The sequence below is a fragment of the Arachis duranensis genome, chromosome 2 (assembly GCF_000817695.3).
Source record: "Arachis duranensis cultivar V14167 chromosome 2, aradu.V14167.gnm2.J7QH, whole genome shotgun sequence".
Classification (NCBI taxonomy): Eukaryota; Viridiplantae; Streptophyta; class Magnoliopsida; order Fabales; family Fabaceae; genus Arachis; species Arachis duranensis.
The window spans coordinates 86,283,858-86,303,154 of record NC_029773.3 but is presented as its reverse complement, the minus strand read 5'-3'; the positions used below and the strand labels follow the sequence as shown (position 1 = coordinate 86,303,154).

The following is a 19,297-nucleotide window of genomic DNA, read 5'->3' as shown; positions in this document are numbered from 1 at the left end:
AAAACTTAGGAATATTTTTGAAACTTTTATCAAACTTAATTCAGGGACAAAAAATATACTTTACCCATAATTTTATTTATTGTTATAAATATTAAATTGAATAATAAATATTATTTTTTATTTAAATTTAAATAAAAATAAAACCAAATATTCTATTTTACTGTGGATTTCAAGATTTAATGAGAATCAATAACCAAATATAAATAGAGTTTTAGAATTTTTGGTCTTTGATATATACTAAAATCACTTTGTCGCATCAAAAAGTTACTATATATATAGTTTAAAATAAGGATTCGAATAATTTTAGTTAAGAAAAAAATTAAATTTTTTAAATTATATTCACAAATACGTTTTCACACTCATATATATATTTTTTTAAAATATAACATATATGATCACGAGATTAAGGAATTCAATAATTCCAACGTAGGAGTGATTCATAGGTATATTTTGGGAATTCCATTATCTTTTGTCTGCCAGGGTATGCTACTCTTAATTTGTTAAGATGCTACTTTTGTCTCAAGACCATAGTTTTTATATATGTGCTTTTGAGGTTAATAGTGTTATATTAGTAGCTAATTTTTTTTCTCTACAGATCCAATTACAGTTTTGTAAATCTATATTAATGCCAACTTCAATAAATTATTTTAAAATTGTTTTATTTATATTAAATTTTAAATTTTAAATTTTAAATTTTAAAAAATATAAAAATTTTTAAAACAAAAAAAATTAATTAATATTAACTAATTAAAAATTAGTTTCCTATATTTTCAGTGTATTTTATATTTTTCTTAAGAGCTATCATTACTTTACAACATAGTTTTTCCTTCTCATTTTTCTCTTCCAAGATCAAAAGTCTAACAATCCTTAAGCCTTAATGATGTCGCAAAAGATGGTATAAATCTCTTATCCCTATTTGTTGTTAGTAAGTTGGGAAGAATAATATTAAGATGACGACTAAGCTAATAATTTGCATATGCTTAACATGCATGCATGTGAGAGTGATTTATTAAGTTATTGTTATTATTTTAATAAGCAAAGTTGGAGAAACCAGACAACTTTGTTGCACTGGTGGACTGTAGTCGACATGAGTCCCAAAAATAGTAATAGTTTGCACTTTTAATTAATAATAATAATAAAAAAAAAGTCCCTAGATAGTAATAGTTTGCACTTTTAATTAATAATAATAATAAAAAAAAGTCCCGCTAGGGAGATAATGACTTTTTTATTGGAATCTAGAGTTCTAATACCATGTCATGATACTACTCATCTCAAAAGTTTCAACTGATAGGAAAAGATAACACTAATGGTTATATCTCTAATACTCCCTAAACTTCTATTGTACACATTGTACAAATATTCCATTGGCTCCTCATACTTTTCCTATTTATAAATATATAATAATTTATTTCTTAACTAATTTTTTTATATACTATACACATAATATTCTTGAAAAATAATACATATAGTTTTAACCATGCATCAATACATGAATTGGAAAACATTTTTAATGAACGTGGGTGGCTGAGCAAGTAAGAATTTATGGATTAAGTGAGGTGGTTCCACTCAGAAGAGTTAGAAGAAGCACGAGAGAACTTGCATGGCCAACAATGCCGATCCGATTTTTTTTAGTAAAAGTATGAGGAGTCAATGGTATAAAAGGTCTAGAGAGTCAAGCAGTTTTTGTGATTTTTAACCATCAATGATTATTTTAATGGTTAGAACAAAAATGTTGGCCTCTAACACTCCTCATATATTTAATATATATTATAAAAATAACTAATTTTTAGTCTATATTTTATAAAGAGCAATGCTAGGGGCCAGCAATATTTGTGATTGGTAGCCATCAACTAGCCATCAATGATGATTTAATGGTGTGAAATTTCATCCAATGGCTCATATTTCTCCACTGATTACATGTTGGCCAAAATATAATAAAATTATTGACTCCCTAGACTTTTCCTTATATAAAATATAATATATGAAATAAGTACACAACCAAGTGATAATCATGATGGTAATATATAAAGGTGGACGCAGCAGCTGTACTGAAAATGTGACACCATTTTTATTTTCTTCATTGATAATCATGATGGTAATAGAGGTTAGAATCTAATAAAAATATGAAAGTGATGAAAAGATAATAGTTTTAGCCGAAGGGTAAATTAGGACTCGAGCAGCAGTATCACTGAGAAGGTACATGAGAGTAGTGGAACAGAAGATTCTATATTAAGATGAGAATCTAATAAAAATATGAAAGTGATGAAAAATTTAATGTATGTAATTTATAATCTAAAGAGTAATTTTAATGGTCTCTTATCTAGTGTGGGCACTGAAAGAAGCTCTAACATTTTTCGAGATCATTTCGCTTTGTTATCTGTTTGTTTGATTCGGATTTGTAAGATGTTGATTTTTATGGTCAATAATCTTTTACTTGACAATGAGGTACAATCAAGGTTGCGAGAACCGGACCGGTCAATAAACCGGTGAGGTGACTGGTTTACTGGTTTAATTGTGAACAACAACCGATTTAGATTTTTAGTTCAGGAATTAGTGACCAATTTAGTGATCGATTTTAGATTTTCAATTCAGGCATCGGCGACCAATTTTATTGGTGTCCAAAAAGTTGGTCGACATTTAGCGACCGATTTACTTAGCAGCGAAAAATTTGGTCACCATTTAGCAAGGTTGCGAGAACCGAACCGGTCAATAAACCGGTGAGGTGACTGGTTCACTGGTTTAATCATTCGGCCGGAGTTCAACCGGGGTCCAACCGGTTTAATTAAATATTAAATAAAATTACTAAAAATTTAATATATAATTTTAAATATTTAAATTTCAATAAAATTTAACCTAATAAAATTTAAAATTTAAAATTTCAATCTATAACCTAATAATAAAAAATAACAAACAATTGAATTTGAAACACAGTAATAACCACTAACCATTGAATTTGCAAACATAATCATAATTTAAATTTTGAACATACATAATCATAATTTGAACAAACAGACAGAATTATAAAAATATTATTAAATCAAACAATCAAATTATGAAATCCAATTGCAATAACAAATTAAAAACAGAACAAAAACAGAATAAAAAAACTTGATTAATTCATTTAATTAACAAAATTAAAAGCTAAAAAGCAAAAGATAGCAACAATCAACAGTTCTTAAATGCAGAAGACAGCAATGAAGCACAACAATTAACCCAGACAAACAAGCAACAATCAACATGATCAAATCCAAAAAAATAGCAATTAACTCCCAAAATTGAAAATTGAAGCAGTGCAGGAATTTGCTTACAAACTCAGAAATTCATAAACTCAAGCTAAGAAGAAATCAGTAAACTTAGAATCAGAAATCAGAACCCAAATGTAATTACAAAAACAAGCAAAATTAAATTGAAGACCGGCAGCGAAGGAGGAATCCAAGTGATGGCGATGGAAGAGGGGAAGTGAGCTCAGGCACAGAGGGATTGAAAACAAGCTTGACGCGCGAGAGAAGGGGATCGACGGAGACACGATTTCAGGGTGGCCAACGACGACGAAGACAGAGAGAGGGCTCGACAGCGACAGAGAGACGACAGCGAGGGGAAGAGAAACGATGACAGCGACGAGTATACCTTCACCTTCCACAGGCGACGATTCTTGATGCCACCACGGTCAGTTTCACCTGGCGGCGACAGCACCCTCTATCCGTTCCGCGATGAGACCTAGCAACGCGAGGAGATGCATGGGATCCAGGAGAAGAGGATCGGCGACGACGAGGCTGGACGCTGGCTGAGGATACGAGTTCGTCGGCGACGACGGCGTTGGGCATTGGACGGTGGCTTCTGCTGCTGTTGGCTGGGAGGGGGAAAGAAAAGGGGGCTAGGGTTCCGTGGAGTGGAGTGAGTGAGGAGGGGGTGGGTCTTGTGCGTGAGTGAGAAAGAGAAAACGGGGAAGGGTAAAGGATTTATATATTTTTTTATTTTTTTATTTTTTTAATTGAAAACCGGAAAAAAATTGTTCGGTTCAAACAGTTCACCGGTTAACCGTCGGTTCGACCGGTTTTTTACCGATTTTCTACCAGACGGTTTTACACCTCAACCGAACCGGTTAGATGACCGGTTCCCGGTTAATCCGATTGAACCGGCCGGTCCGGTTCGGTTTTCAGAACAATGGGTGTAAGAACCGCAATGAATCAACCGGTTAATTAAGTGAATTAATTGCCCAAATTAGATTCCGAAAGGTTAGAGAGAGAATTTGAGGATTTAAAGGTGATTTTTGGACTCAGTGGGTCTTTCTGAGTCAGAAAATGTGCTTTCTACGAAAAACCGTGAAAAATTACGAACCGGCAATTGAACCGGTTGAACCGGTTCAAGTCTGCCTGGTACCGCACGAGAAAAGTGAAAACCATCAAAAACCTTAGAAAAATATTAGAAATGGAAAACCGGGCTTTAATTTTAAAGATTTGGCCCGAAGTTAGGCCAAACGGGCTAAAAACGCTAACGGGTTGGACCGAGCCCAAGTTGTGCCCAAGCACAACATATAAATACACTTAAATGAACCCATTTCAGCCACTTTCACCCTCATAACCTAAACACAACAGCAGCTGAAGTGAAGAGAGAGGTGAGAGCTTTCCACCATTGTTACTATTCACTTCAAACTTCCCAAGCTCATATCTTGAGCTACGGAGCTCCGATCGCCACACCGTTTGCGGCTACGCGTTCCTTGTGAAGAGCTCTACAAAACCCACCCAAGAAACCCTCAAGGTAATCACGAAATCCTTCCAGTTCTGCTCTTCAAAATTTCGGGTTTTATTAGAGTTTTGGGTTAAATGGGTTTTTGTGATTTTGGATGTTTAGGTTTGCTCTAATCCTTGCTTAGCTTTGGATTTGCGTTGTCAAATCTGTTGGGAAAGGTAAAAGCTCTTAAACCTTTGTGAGATTATGCTTATGTTGAACCCTAGGTTGATTTGTGGTGATTTATATGTATATAGTTTGATTATTGTGGCTTTGGGAGCTTTTGGAACTTATTTGTGCTTGTTGGAGTGGATTTGAAAGCTTGGATTGTGGTTGGAAGCTTGTTGGTGCTCATTTTGAGTTTGGGTGCATAAAGGGAATCGGCCAAGATATGGTTTCGGTTTCCTCTATGTAGTATATAATATTCATGGACACATAGGCTAGTGACCAATAGGATAGGATGAACTAAAACGATGGTTGGTGTGTTAAATGTTGGTGAATTGATGAATGTTGGGTTGATTGTGATGAATTATAATGATATGATGATGTTGAATGATTGTATGGATTGGGAGTTGGTTCTTATAATGATTGTAGTCTTATGATTTATGAAATGGTGGGTTTGATGGTGATTTTGATCATAAGTGTTATATATTTGATGTTGGAATTGGGAATAATGAAATGAGAAGAAAAATGTGGTGAGGTTGATGTATTATACTATAACAGGTACATTTTGATGAAAAATGGAGTTTTGGATGGTTTGGTATGATTTGGTATGGGTATGGTGAGATAGTGTGGTAATTGTGAAGTTTGGAAAAATTGAGTTTTTGGTAAACTTTGTTTGATCATAACTTTTGCCTCGGTTTTCAAAATTGATTGAAAATTGTTTAGAATTAAAGATCTTTGAAAATTCTTCGAATCAGTATAAGGTTTGTGAAAATTAGAATTTTGTAGAGAAAGTTACGATCATTCAAAGTTGGTGTTAAAAACCTAGTTTTGAGTATTAGAACGTGGGATATAAATTAAGGGCTCTAGTACATGATCTTAAGGTAAATTAGAAAACGGAGGTCTAAGTTTCTGGCGTGCTGAGAATGGTTTGATGTTAGGTGAAGGATGATTGGTATGTGAGATGAGAAATGATGGACTTTTGGTATTTGGAAACTGAGTCTTCAGCAAAACAAAGAAACAAAGATCTTTTAGAAGAAAATGCAGCAACCCGGAACAAAATACCAGAGAAAAGAGCCCCCCCCCCATATACAAAACAAACAAAGCAAATGGCGGCGCCTCTTTTCGAGGCAACCCAGGCATAGGGAAAAGAAACAAACAAAGAGCCACACAAAAGAAACAGAAGCATATGTGCACAAGAAAAGAGAGGGGAACAAACCTGGAAGAAAGAAACGAGGACAATGAGCTCCGAAGCAAGGAGAACGGAACGACGGCGCAGAGGAAACCCCGGAATGACACGCGGAAAGATTCGGGGAAGAAGAACAAAGAAAAAAGAAGCGGTACTCGAAAAAGGAGATGGCAAAACTTAGAAAAATAGGAAGGGAACAGAATAAACGAAGAAAAAGGAAGGGAGCAAATAAATAATGCCTTCACAGAGCCCGAACGGAAATCGAGGAGAAACGGTAAAATGCAATAAATGCAGGAACGGCCATTTTTTGAATTTTGAAAAACTACTATGCCCGAGCTCGACCTCCCAAAAGGACGAACTCGGGCAGGGGCACTGTTCATACCCTGACCGAGCTCCTCCAACTCGGCAAATTCATAAAAGGTCCGACCTCTTCCTAAGGCTCACGCCTAAAGGTCGGACCTCGGACAATAAAGCAAGGAAGGCCCATCAAAAGGAACGCAGCCCAAAACCTAAAGGCCGAAGAGGCCTAGAAAAGGCGGTTCCACAAAGATAGAGATAAAACTACCAAAGATAAGATAAGATAAGAATATCTTATCCAGGGAAGATCACGGCCAACTACTATAAATACACTGGAGCACCCAGGTATGGCATTCATTCCACATTCTACACATATCTGCTTGGACCCATGCTAACTTAAGCATCGGAGTGTCATTGCAGGTACAACCACCAACCACTCTACATATCAAGCTCGGGTCCCTGAACCCCCACCTCGGGCCTTTCCAGATGACCGAGCTACACGTTTCAGGTAACCCCCGGAACATATATTATGTATGAGTTTAGAATTGTCGTAATCTCTGATTAACCTTGGCTTTACGACGCGAGGTAAGGCTTAGGCTAATTAGGGTGTTACATTTAGTGGTATCAGAGCGGTTCGTCCTCGTGAGCCTGAGGGATGGACCGATTGTGCTTCATTGCATACTCTGTGTGTCTTTTCTTTGATGCTATTAGGTTATCTATTTGATATATGCATAGCATGCTTGTTTGTGAGTGCCTGTTTGGGTTAATTGAAGCACTAGACTTTTGATATTGAGACTGATCACCTTGATATCTATTGTTTGGTGTGGACAGGAATCCTACATGGCTACTCGCGGGCGAGGTCGAACGCGTACATGAGGCAGTAGGAATGAGCAACCAGCTGACAATCACGCCGAATTCATGGCGGCGATGGCGAATCTCGCTAACACCATGGAAGCTAATGCTGCTGCGACTCTGCAAGCAGTGCAAAGATTGGGCCAACCAACTGGGAATGGCAACGGAAATGGGAATGGCGAAGGGAATACCAATGATAATGCTGAGGGTAACGGCGATAACACAGGAGGAGTTCCGATGACCTTGGCGACGTTCCTCAAGGTTCATCCGCCAACTTTCCGAGGATCCACAGATCCTATTGAAGCAGACCACTGGTTCCAGGCTATAGAGCGTGCTTTACAGGCGCATCATGTTCCTCTCAATCAATATGTAGAGTTTGCCGCTTATCAGCTAGCGGGAGAGGCCCAGCCCTGGTGGCAAGCTGAGTGTCGTTTGCTACAGCTTCAGAACGCCGACATTCCATGGGAGGTGTTCCAAACGGCTTTCTACAAGAAATACTTTCCTGAGTCTGCAAGGGAAGCAAAGGAGATGGAGCTAATGCAGCTGAAGCAAGGTTCCATGTCTGTGGCAGAGTACACCAATTCTCCGTGGGATCGACCCTTACTCGCGTAAGGTTTATTACTTGGACGACCCAGTGCACTTGCTGGTTAGTTGTGTGAAGTTGTGTAATGCCATGGTATTGAGCCACCACGTGTTTGGAGCCATTACCGGGGATTATGAGAGTTGTGAAAAAGTAATGTTCACAATTTCGCGCACCAGAGATCCGTGTCTTCTCCGACTTGGTGAACAAAGCAAGGGTAGTGGAGGAGTATGCCAAGACAGTGGCGGCATCTAAGGACACTCATGGAGGGAGCTCTAGTCGTGGGCGTGGCAAGTATTTTCATCCTAGAGGACAAAGCTTCAAAAGAGGGGGATATACTCCTCAAGGCCAAGGAGGCTTCAGAAAGAACAATCAGAATCAGTTTCAGCATGCTAAAGGAAGAGGAAATCAGAGTAAGAGTTATCCGGATTTAGCTTGTGATCGTTGTGGACGTTTTCACCCTTATGACTCATGTAAGATTGGTTTAGGTGGTTGCTTCAAGTGTGGGTTACCTGGCCACATTGCGAGGGATTGCCCTCGTGGGAGGAATCAGAATGCGGGCCAGAGTCAGCATCAAGGTCGAGTCTTTGCTGTGAATGCCAAGGATGCTTCCAAGGCGGATCCTTTGATGAAAGGTATATGTCTAATTGGTGATAAATCCTCAGTTGCATTATATGATACTGGAGCTTTGCATTCGTTTATTTCATTTGCTAAAGTTGAGGAATTAGGCTTGAAAGTATCAGAGTTACCTTTTGATCTACATGTACATACTCCGCATCAAACAATTATGACTAGGTCAAGCTGTAGACAAGTAGGTTTCAAGCTTGAGGGTAGAGACTTTGTACACGATTTGATCTGTTTACCAATGGTGGGGTTGGAGATGATTTTAGGGTTTGATTGGTTGTCGAAGAACCGAATTTTGTTGGATTGCTTTGAACGGACAATTCGGTTTATGCCGGAAGGAGAAAATGGAGCAGTGGTAGCTACAGGGTATTACCTGAACTCTGTAATGGTGCATTATAGTGGGGAGGAGTGTCAGGGTTATATTATGTTGGCTGCCAATGCGTTGGGCGATGCCCAGAACATAGATCAAATTCCGGTGGTTAGAGATTTTCCAGAAGTGTTCCCGGAAGATATCCCTGAGTTCCCACCTCAAAGGGAAATTGAGTTTGCGATTGAATTGGTGCCGGGAGCCGGACCACTGTCGATTGCAGCGTATAGGATCGCTCCGATAGAGCTGGCTGAACTAAAGACTTAGTTGGAAGAGCTTCTGATCAAGAGGTTCATTCCATCGAGTGTATCTCTGGGGGGAAGGCCAGTTTTATTGATGAAGAAGAAGGATGGAGGAATACGAATGTGTGTGGATTATCGACAGTTGAACAAAGTGACTGTGAAGAATAAGTACCCGCTGCCAAGGATAGAAAACTTGATGGATCAGCTGCAAGGAGCTGGAGTGTTTTCCAAGATTGATTTGAGATCCGGTTACCACCAGATAAGAGTGAAGGAAGATGATATCCCTAAGACTGCCTTTAGAACACGCTATGGACACTACGAGTTTGCGGTAATGTCTTTTGGGTTAACGAATGCACCTGCTGTTTTCATGGATTACATGAACAGAGTATTTCGTCCCTTTTTCGACAAATTCGTGGTGGTTTTCATAGATGACATCTTAGTTTACTCTAAGACGGTAAAGGAGCATGAGGAACACTTGAGGATTGTACTGCAAATCTTAAAGGAGCGGAAGTTATACGCTAAGTTGTCAAAGTGCGAGTTCTGGAAGGAGGAAGTAAAGTTCTTAGGCCACGTGGTGAGTAAGGGAGGAATAGCTGTAGATCCTTCTAAAGTAGAAGCGGTGATGGAATGGGAAAGACCGACGACTGTGACGGAAGTCAGAAGCTTTTTGGGTTTAGCCGGATATTACCGGAGATTTATCGAAGGATTTTCCCGGATTGCGCTACCAATGACAAAGTTGACAAGGAAAGAAGTGTCGTTCGAGTGGACGTCGGAGTGTGAAGAAAGTTTTCAAACGTTAAAGCAGAGATTAACTTCAGCACCTGTTCTAATCCTACCGGAACCGCGTGAACCGTTTGAGGTATATTGTGATGCTTCTTTGAAGGGTGAAACGTCTTGACTCTTGGAAAGCCTGCAACCTTTCTTTGGCAGGTAGATTCACTCTTACTCAATCGACTCTATCAACTATCCCATCTTATGTAATGCAAACCATGAAGCTGCTTTTGAGTATTTGTAATCAAATTGACAACATATGTCATAATTTTGTCTAGTAGAAGAGGATTTGATTAGAAAGCCTCATCTTCTTAAGTGAAAAACTCTTTGTTTGCGTAAGGCACAAAGAGGTCTCAGTTTTAGACCTGCGCGAATTCTTAATAATGCAAATTTGATAAAATTAGCTGAAAAACTTGTCCACAATAGAAGAGATTTTTGGGTTAAAGTTCTTTGAAATAAATATGGATACAGTGAGACACTCTTCCTATTGTTAAAAAAATCGAAACAATTTCAAATGCTTGGCAAGGCATCCAAAGGGTTTAGAAGAATTTTCAGAATTATCTCATATGGAGGGTCGGATCTAGTATCGAGATTAATTTCTGGACTGACCAATAAATTCCAGGTATTCATAAACATATGGACTTTACTCAATTAGAAGTTACCAAAGAGATGCTGGAAGAGAAAATTTGCGAATTTGTTATTAATGGCTATTAGGACTATGACCAGATTGGTACTATGCTGGGAGAGGATTGGTGTTCCACTTTTACTTCTACTAAACCTCTTGAGCCTGAGTTAGGAGTCGATAGCTTGGCTTGACTTCTGGTATCGAGTAGTGTCTTCTCAATAAAGTCACCATGTGCTATCTTTTTGGAGCATGCGGATGACTCAAATGTTTTCTTATTCTCAAAAATATAGAAGTTGGAGGCTCTGCAACGGCTACGGTTTTTCTGCTGGCTCGTAGCGCACCAAGCCCTTTTGACCAATACAGAATGCGTCAAAAAACATATGGCAGAAGAAAACAGTTGTGTCATTTGTGGCGTATCCCCTGAATCTTTGCTTCATGTACTCTATGACTGTAGGGTGGCGAAAAGCACGTGGATGAGTATTGATAATAGTTTGGTTTCGGGTAACTTCTTTGACTCTCCTCTCTTGACTCGGTTGTTAGAGAATTTATCTACCAAATCTCCCTATCAAAGACAATCTTGGCCCCTTTTTCTGTCACTCTAATGAATTTCCTATGGTATCGATGGAATACTTTTTTTTTTATGTTGATGATATCATTGACGAAGAAAAGGTTGCTCCTCTTGCCATCTATTTAGTAAAGGACTTTCACCATGCTCAAGCTGAAGTGAGTCGAGTTAAGAAGGTAGTTGGTAATTATATTGAGAAGCAGATTAAATGGCACCCCTAAAACCTCCTTTTGTTAAGGTAAACACAGACAGTTCGGTTCTACATAATGAAAATGCAACTTGTGAAGAAATTATTAGAGACATGGATGGAAGGTTTCTAGCTAGTTTTAGTGCAAACTTAGCTTTTACCTCAGTTACTTCGCCAGAGCTCTTGAAAATTTTAATGAGTGTGAACTTTACTATAAACCTGGGATATAATCATGTGGTTGTGGAGGTAGACTCAATTATTGCAGTAAGGTTTGTTCTTTATAATGATATTGATTTGCATTTTTCTCAATCCCTTATCTTGACAATTAAGGAGATGTGTAACAGACTAATCAATTAGAGAATACAACATTAATTCCGAGAAGTAAAATTTTGTGCAGATGAAATGACTAATTATGATCATAATTTATCTTTTGGTTGTCATGTATTTTTTAATTTATGTTCTTGTATTTTTTTTTTGTCTTCATGTAAATTTTATCCAACATCTCATTTTCAAAAATTATTATTTTTTAATTTATTTTTCTTTGAGCCTTAAGCTCCATTGCTAATAAAAAAAATAAAAAAAATTGAAAATGTCATTAGTAGTGCAATATGCAATAATCTTCTGCAATATGTTAAATATCACAATTTATATATGTGTGATCATGATGAGATAAGTTAAACTTACACATTATATTACTTCTTTTTGTTTCTTTAGAACAAAACGAAAAAGAAGATAAAATTTGGATAGAGATAATAATAAGAAAATTATTTTCTTAAACGAAAAAATAGCAGTGAAAATAGTTACACATTGCTTCTTTATGAAAAACAGAAAATTAAAAAAAGAAACATTCAATAATTACCGCTATATTGAATTCAATTTTGTATAATTTAAAAATTCAAAAAATAGATAAAGATAAAGATGACTAATTAACAGAGTATAGTTTTATCATTTATATTCATTATTCAAATTTAAAAAAAAAAAATCTCATTGTTGAATTCTTCTATATAAACATTCTTTCTTGACACAATAATTTTATGCACATCCAAACTTCTCCGCACACTCAAAAAAAAAAAAGTTACAAAATGCATTCACCAAAAAAATCACTCTTTGCTCTTCTTTTTTCTCTGTTTTTCTTCTCTCTCTTTGCATCAAAATCCAATGCATACCCTCTCTCAACGCACAAAAAATGGATCATTGATGAACACACAAACCAAAGATCCAAACTTGTGTGTGGAAACTGGGCTGGTCACTTAAGGCCAATGATCCCTGAAGGTCTTGACAAGCAGCCATTGAAGGACATTGTTTCAGAGCTTGTTGATCACAATTTCAACTGTGTGAGGCTCACATATGCAATATACATGTGGACAAGGTATTCCAATGAGAATGTCAATGATGCCCTTGTAGAATTGGATGTACCTGAGGTTATTGAAGGGATTTACAAGAACAACCCTCAAGTTTTGGGGATGAATCACATTCAAGTGTTTGAAGCTGTTGTGAATGAGCTTGGAAGACAGAATGTGAAGGTTCTTCTTGATAATCATGTCAGTGAGCCTAAGTGGTGTTGTCAAGATGATGATGAGAATGGATTCTTTTTTGATAGACACTTTGATCCTCAAGAATGGATTCTTGGACTTAGTCTTGCTGCTAAGCACTTTTCTCGAAACACTGCTGTATGTATTTTCTTAATTATTTTTTACTCTTTCTTTCCTTCTTTATTTCTCATTTATATATATTTTTTATTTTATTAATTAAAAATAATTTAAATACATAATTAATTAGTAACAATTTATTTTTATACTAATGTAAAAAGTATTTATTATATGATTAATATTTTTCAATATATTTACAACGTTCAATATGCATATGTAATTTAATTAGTGATTTTATGTAACTTTAAACAGGTTAAGAACTAACAGTCTTAAATCTAAGAATATACAGGTCAATTTTGATTAATTTTTGAAAAAAATATTTTTTTATTTTTTTAAAAAAGATTTTAAGTATTCAAAACGTCTTTTACTTTTGTATTTTTGAAAACAAAGTATTGCTAACTTATAAAAAAAACATATCTAAATATATTTTAGGTTAAATAAAAGTATTTTATTTAAAAAAAAATTTTACTAAAAAAGTTCAGTACAAACTAGCACTACATCCATGGTGAATTAGCATAACATATAAACTTTGATTAATGTGTACACTATTGTGTTTTGCCAACAGGTTGTAGCACAAAGCTTAAGGAATGAATTGCATGGTCCAAGACAGAATGAAGAGGATTGGTACAAATACATGAGCCAAGCAGCAATGGCAATCCACAAAGAAAATCCAAATGTGTTAGTCCTAATCTCAGGTTTAAACTTTGATACTGAGCTCCAATTCTTGAAGAGAAAACCATTGAACATAAACATAGGCAACAAACTTGTGTATGAGACACATTTGTATTCTTGGGCTGGAATTGGAACACTGAAACTGAAAGACATTTGGATCAAGCAACCATTGAACAGAATCTGTGCATTGAGCATTAGAGGGTTGGATTCTAGAGCTGGATTCCTTACAATGGGAGAGAATGCAGCACCATTGATCTTCACTGAGTTTGGTTTTGACCAAACTGGTGTGTCAATTCAAGATAACAGGTTCTTGACATGTCTTCAGACATATCTTGCTGGAAGGGACATGGATTGGGGTTTGTGGGCATTCCAAGGTGGCTACTATGTTAGAGGTGATGATGTTCATGCTGAGGAGACATTTGGGGTTTTGAATTCAGATTGGAATCATTTGAGGTACCCTAATTTCACTGACAAGTTTCAACTTTTGCAGATGAAGATTCAAGGTAATTAAAGTGCTTTCTCTTTCTTGTCATTAAATAAATTAATTTATTTAGCAATTGAAGTTATGTGATTTACAAACCCTTTTGTTGTTTGGCATTGAAAAAAAAAATATTATGGTCCATCATCTAGTAATTGAATGATACAAATCTTATTATATTTTATACCAATAATATTTATTGAATAACTATTGGATTTTTTAGTAACTTATTGTCTAAATTATTAGGATCTAAAATACTTGTACACACTTTCTTTTATTTTATTTATTTATTTGTTTTTATCAACAAGGCTTTCTTTTAGTCTAGGCACTACATTTAAAGGGAAAAGTTATACCAAAAAAATTACATTAAACTACAATTTTTCGTCTACTTTTTTTTCTCAAAAAAAAAATTTTCCCACCAAATTCGTAGAATGTGTTCAAGATGTTTATAATGATCTACACAAATTAAATCATGTTTGAATGCAGATCCTACTTCCAAGGCAGGGAATGCTAACATAATGTACTACCCTCTAAGTGGTCAATGTACAAAAGTGAATCAAAAGAATGAACTTGAGCTTGGTACTTGTGAGAAGAATCCCCACAATAGATGGATCCACAACAGTGGCTCTCAAATCATTCTGAATGGCACCAATAAGTGCTTAACATCTTCAGGTGAAGGCCTTCCAGTAACTGTTTCTGATGATTGCAAAAGCAAGAACAATTCTTGGAGACAAGTGTCACTTTCCAAGCTTCATTTGGCCACATTTGATGACAAGAGTGGCAAAACGCTTTGCTTGAATAAGGATCCTAACTCATCAACGATTGTGGCATCAAAATGTATTTGCATAACCGATGATTCTCAATGTCTTGATGATCCTCAAAGCCAGTGGTTCCAGCTTGTTCCCACCAATGTGTAGATTAGGGTCAATGGGATTTTTATGTTTAATATTGCTAATAAGAAACTTTAGTCTTTATATATAGAGAAAGAGTTGTGTTTTATTTGAATTTATAAGAAGCTTTACTCTTTCTTTTATGGTTGACTTGTTGAATTAATGTCATTACATAGCATTTAGTTTTAGAAAATCTTATTAATTTTCTTCAACAAGACAAGATTTACCCTTATTCAATGAGATATATAATGCATGCAATACAGCAATAGTGTGGTTTGTAATGTCAAGTATAATCATTTTTCAGTTTTTAAAGTAATATTCTAAATCGGTCCTCAAAAAATTTTTAGTTCGACAATTTAACTTTTAATAAATTTTAATTACTAAATTAGTCTTTGATCTTTTAGGTTTTTATTTTGTTAAACAAATTAATTTTCACGCCAAATTTTAATAAAAAATTAGACAAATTAACCTCTATTGTTATTTAATTATAAATAACATACAATCCCTAAAAAAATTTTAAATTTTTAGATTAGTTCCTTTATAAAGACAAACAATAAGATGTGTGAACTCATTTGTTTAACAAAATAAAAGTTTTTAGTCTAAATCTAGTTCATTATAAGTTTTAGGTGATCAAGAACTCGATATATGAAAAATATTAAAATAGTTAGTTAATAATATTTAAAAATACAGACCAAAAATATGTTATTGAATTATTAAATTAAAAAAAATTAGACTGATAAATAAAAATAATGACAAAAAATAATAAATCATGCTAGAATTGACTTTTTCTCTTTGATATATATGTCTCTCTCTCCCTCACTCACTGTGTCTGCGTGCATGCACGCGTGTGTAGTATATATGACTATATATTACGCAGAATTTAACATGCCTAACTTACACGTTCATTCTATGTTCCACCAACGAATTGAGAATTCCATCGTGGAAAGACCAAAGTTCTACGTTCCACTTTAACGAGACAGAAATTCACAGAGATAACTTCATCCTACCTTTGATGATTTCCGTTGCCTATAAGTCATAGGTCATCTCCAAAAGAGAGACTTTGACCTTGTAGAAAATTACATTAATTATTGATGATCGCTGAAGAAACCTCGCAACTTCTCTGAGGTAATATTGTAATAATTTGCTGACAAAGCCAAAAGCCTTTTTCCACTTCTTCTGAGGCTTTAAGTTGTGGAATTAGTGAAGAATACATTACATTCATCACAAACTAGCTGCCATGACCATATCATCACTTGCATTGTTTTGATATTAGTGTCACTTGTATTTGTTGGCAGCATCACCACCAATGCTGGAACTCACAATTCCAAATTATCACCCTTAGATCAAGAAGCCAATGCTCTGCTTTCAATTAGTGAATTGTGGGGTATCCAATATGATAATGTCTCAAACCGTTGCGACTAGCCCGGAATCAAGTGCAACAAAGTTGGAAGCATAACAACGCTTTCACCTCCAACTCCAAGAAATTACAGCTCTGACTTCTTCCCACAACTATGCAATATGCAACTAAAATTTTCAGTTTTTCCAAATCTAGTCCGTCTAGATTTCAGTGAAATGGGGTTATGTGAATTCCCTAAACTAAGGGGTCTCAAGAAGCTACAACATCTCAACCTATCATACAACCGTTTTTCAGGTGAGGCTCCTTTAGCATTATTGACAAATCTAACTCAACTTGTGGTGTTGGACATTTCCAATAACCAATACATTAGTGGTCCAATTCCACAAGAACTAAGCAAACTGCAGAGACTTGTCACGTTGGACTTGAATGCCAACGTGCTCAGCAAAGGCATTCCATTGATCTTGGGTCAAATGAGCAGTCTCACACACATGAAACTTTCCAATAATCTCCTGTATGGGGATCTTCCTTTCACACTGGCAAATCTAACTCAACTTCTTGTGTTGGACCTTTTCCAAAACAAACTTAGTGGCTTCATTCCTCATGAAATAGGGAAATTAACAAATTTATTAACCTTAGACATGAGTTCAAATTCCCTGTCTGGTCCAATTCCTGAGCAAATTGGGTACTTGAACCATTTGACAAGTCTCCACCTTCATTCAAATTTGCTTAGTGGCTCTATACCTTCAAATATAGGACTTTTGACCCGTTTGGAAGTGCTCACCATTGGATCCAACATGATAGATGGTTGTATCCCCAAAGAAATAGAGCATTTGTTGCATCTAAAAGTTTTAGATCTCTCTTATAATGCTATTTCTGGTGTTATCCCATCTTCTATCTTTATTCACTCTAGTTATGTGGACCTCAGCAATAACAATTTAAGTGGAACCATTCCTTCCCAAATTGGAAACCTTTCGTATTTAGACCCAAGTTTCAATAACCTTAGTATCAAAAACAGAAAGGAACTTAAGTCTATTCCAGTGTGCTATATGCATTGCAATCCCTGCCATGATCCACAAGACCATCATAATAAGCATTCTGGTCGATTAGAAGACCATCATAATAAGCATTCTGGTCGATCATTAATTTTGGTCATAATCGTGGTCTGCATTACCATTTCATTGGGTTCTGTTGGGATTGGAATATGCATTTTCCATGCCAGGCATCATGGCAAGCCTGAAAATAAGGCCACAAAAAATGGAGACTTGTTCTCAATTTGGAACTATGATGGCAAAATCGCATTTGAGGATATCATTGAAGCAACAGAGGACTTTGATATCAGATATTGCATTGGAACCGGCGCTTATGGTAGCGTCTATAAAGCGCAACTTCCAAGTGGCAAAACTGTTGCATTGAAGAAGCTTCACAAAACAGAATCAGAAAATGCATCATTTTACAAGAGCTTCTGCAATGAAGTTGAGGTCTTGACAGAGATTCGCCACCGCAACATCATTAGGCTTTATGGCTATTGTTTTCATAACCGATGTATGTTTTTGGTGTACGAATACTTAGAAAGAGGAAGCTTGTACTGTAACTTGGCGGACGAGATCGAAGCACAAGAGTTGAAGTGGAGCAAGAGGGTGAACATCATCAAAGGGACAGCTTATGCTCTTGTTCACATGCATCATCACTGCCCTTCTCCTATTGTTCATCGAGATGTCAGCAGCAACAATGTTCTGCTGAATTCAGACTTAGAAGCTTGTGTCTCAGATTTCGGTACAGCAAGACTTCTTGATCCTGATTCATCTAACCAAACTCTTTTAGTTGGCACTTATGGATATGTTGCTCCAGGTAATTTCTAATTCTAATTAATCAAATAAATCACCGTCCTCATCATCATTTATATAACTCTCTATGGTTGTTTTTGTTGTAGAATTGGCATACACCATGAGTGTGACTACAAAATGTGATGTTTATAGTTTCGGAGTGGTGGCATTAGAAACAATGATGGGTCATCACCCGAATTCACGTCCACTATGTCAAAGCCATCTACTCAACAATTATTGGTGAAAGATGTGTTGGATCCGCGGATTCCACTTCCAAATTCTCGGAAAGATAAGCAAGATGTTGTGCTTGTTGTAAAGCTAGCATTGGCATGCCTCTCCTCTGACCCAAAATCCAGACCATCAATGCAGGATGTGACTAATGAGCTTTCAGCTTCCAAGGCTTCAATGGATTTTTCTTTTTACGATGTCTCAATCTACCAACTGATGGAATATCGAGTACATGTCATATGATTGTATTTTAGTAGCACATATATGAAAGATTAAAAGTTTTGAGTTATAGTGAGCCACAAAACAATGCATGATTGAAAAGTTTAAGCATATAAGTATAAATCCCTCACTGTTCTAATTATATAGACAGGAAAGATATTGTGTCAGTGTGTGTAGAACTATAGATTCCTTTAACGGGTTGAACGCTGTGGTTTCAAAACAAATTTAGTTTAAAATGATCAAATTGTTTGGTTTACATTATCTCTAAAGGTAAACAAATTGCTTTTAATTTTTAATTTTTTACTATCATGAGTAAGGTTCAAAAAATCGAACCAACCATTGAACTGCTTTAACTATTGATTTATTAGTTTATTAATTTAATTGGTTTAACGGTAATTTAATCGAAATAAATAATAAATAAAATATAAATAAACACAAAAACATAATTATTTTTTAACATAAATCTTAAAATGTCATGTAAATTAAAAATACTACATCAACCAAAATGTTAAAATTTTGTCTAAAAACAAATTCAAAAGTCAAATAACAAAAGAAATATCCAAATATCAAAGCTGACATTAAAGTTTGTCATCAATTATCAAACTCAAAGGAAAAGAACCATGTTCAAGAACCTTCAACTACTTTGTTCCATGTTTATTGTGCTACCAGAAATTCACAGATGGTAAACTCCTCTCTATGACAGAATATAGTTGAAGAATTATATTGTTCTAAAGCAAGGGAAAAAAGCTGATGAGCACAAAATTCTTGAGCAATGTAAGAAAAAATATGCCT

The 19,297-nt window shown here is 35.9% G+C and overlaps 2 protein-coding genes, 1 long non-coding RNA gene and 1 pseudogene across 3 annotated transcripts; all 4 read left to right on the top strand.

Moving 5' to 3' along the window:
- The first annotated feature begins 4,587 nt into the window (after positions 1–4,587).
- LOC107475522 (uncharacterized) lies at positions 4,588–5,119 on the top strand. Its single transcript, XR_001589530.3, has 3 exons — positions 4,588–4,758; positions 4,852–4,907; positions 4,986–5,119. It is a non-coding gene; the product is annotated as an uncharacterized LOC107475522 (long non-coding RNA).
- Positions 5,120–7,294: 2,175 nt separating this feature from the next.
- Positions 7,295–9,066, top strand: LOC107475649 (uncharacterized). Its single transcript, XM_016095308.1, has 2 exons — positions 7,295–7,781; positions 7,988–9,066. The coding sequence occupies exons 1-2, from the start codon at positions 7,295–7,297 to the stop codon at positions 9,064–9,066; spliced, it is 1,566 nt and encodes a 521-aa protein (XP_015950794.1).
- Positions 9,067–12,250: 3,184 nt separating this feature from the next.
- On the top strand, positions 12,251–14,949 carry LOC107475520 (glycosyl hydrolase 5 family protein). The gene is made up of 3 exons (XM_016095171.3): positions 12,251–12,859; positions 13,404–14,013; positions 14,475–14,949. Exons 1-3 carry the CDS (start codon positions 12,272–12,274, stop codon positions 14,903–14,905), a joined length of 1,629 nt encoding a protein of 542 aa, XP_015950657.3. The 5' UTR covers positions 12,251–12,271; the 3' UTR covers positions 14,906–14,949.
- A 1,501-nt stretch (positions 14,950–16,450) lies between these two features.
- LOC107475648 (MDIS1-interacting receptor like kinase 2-like) lies at positions 16,451–18,529 on the top strand (annotated as a pseudogene).
- Positions 18,530–19,297: the final 768 nt, after the last annotated feature.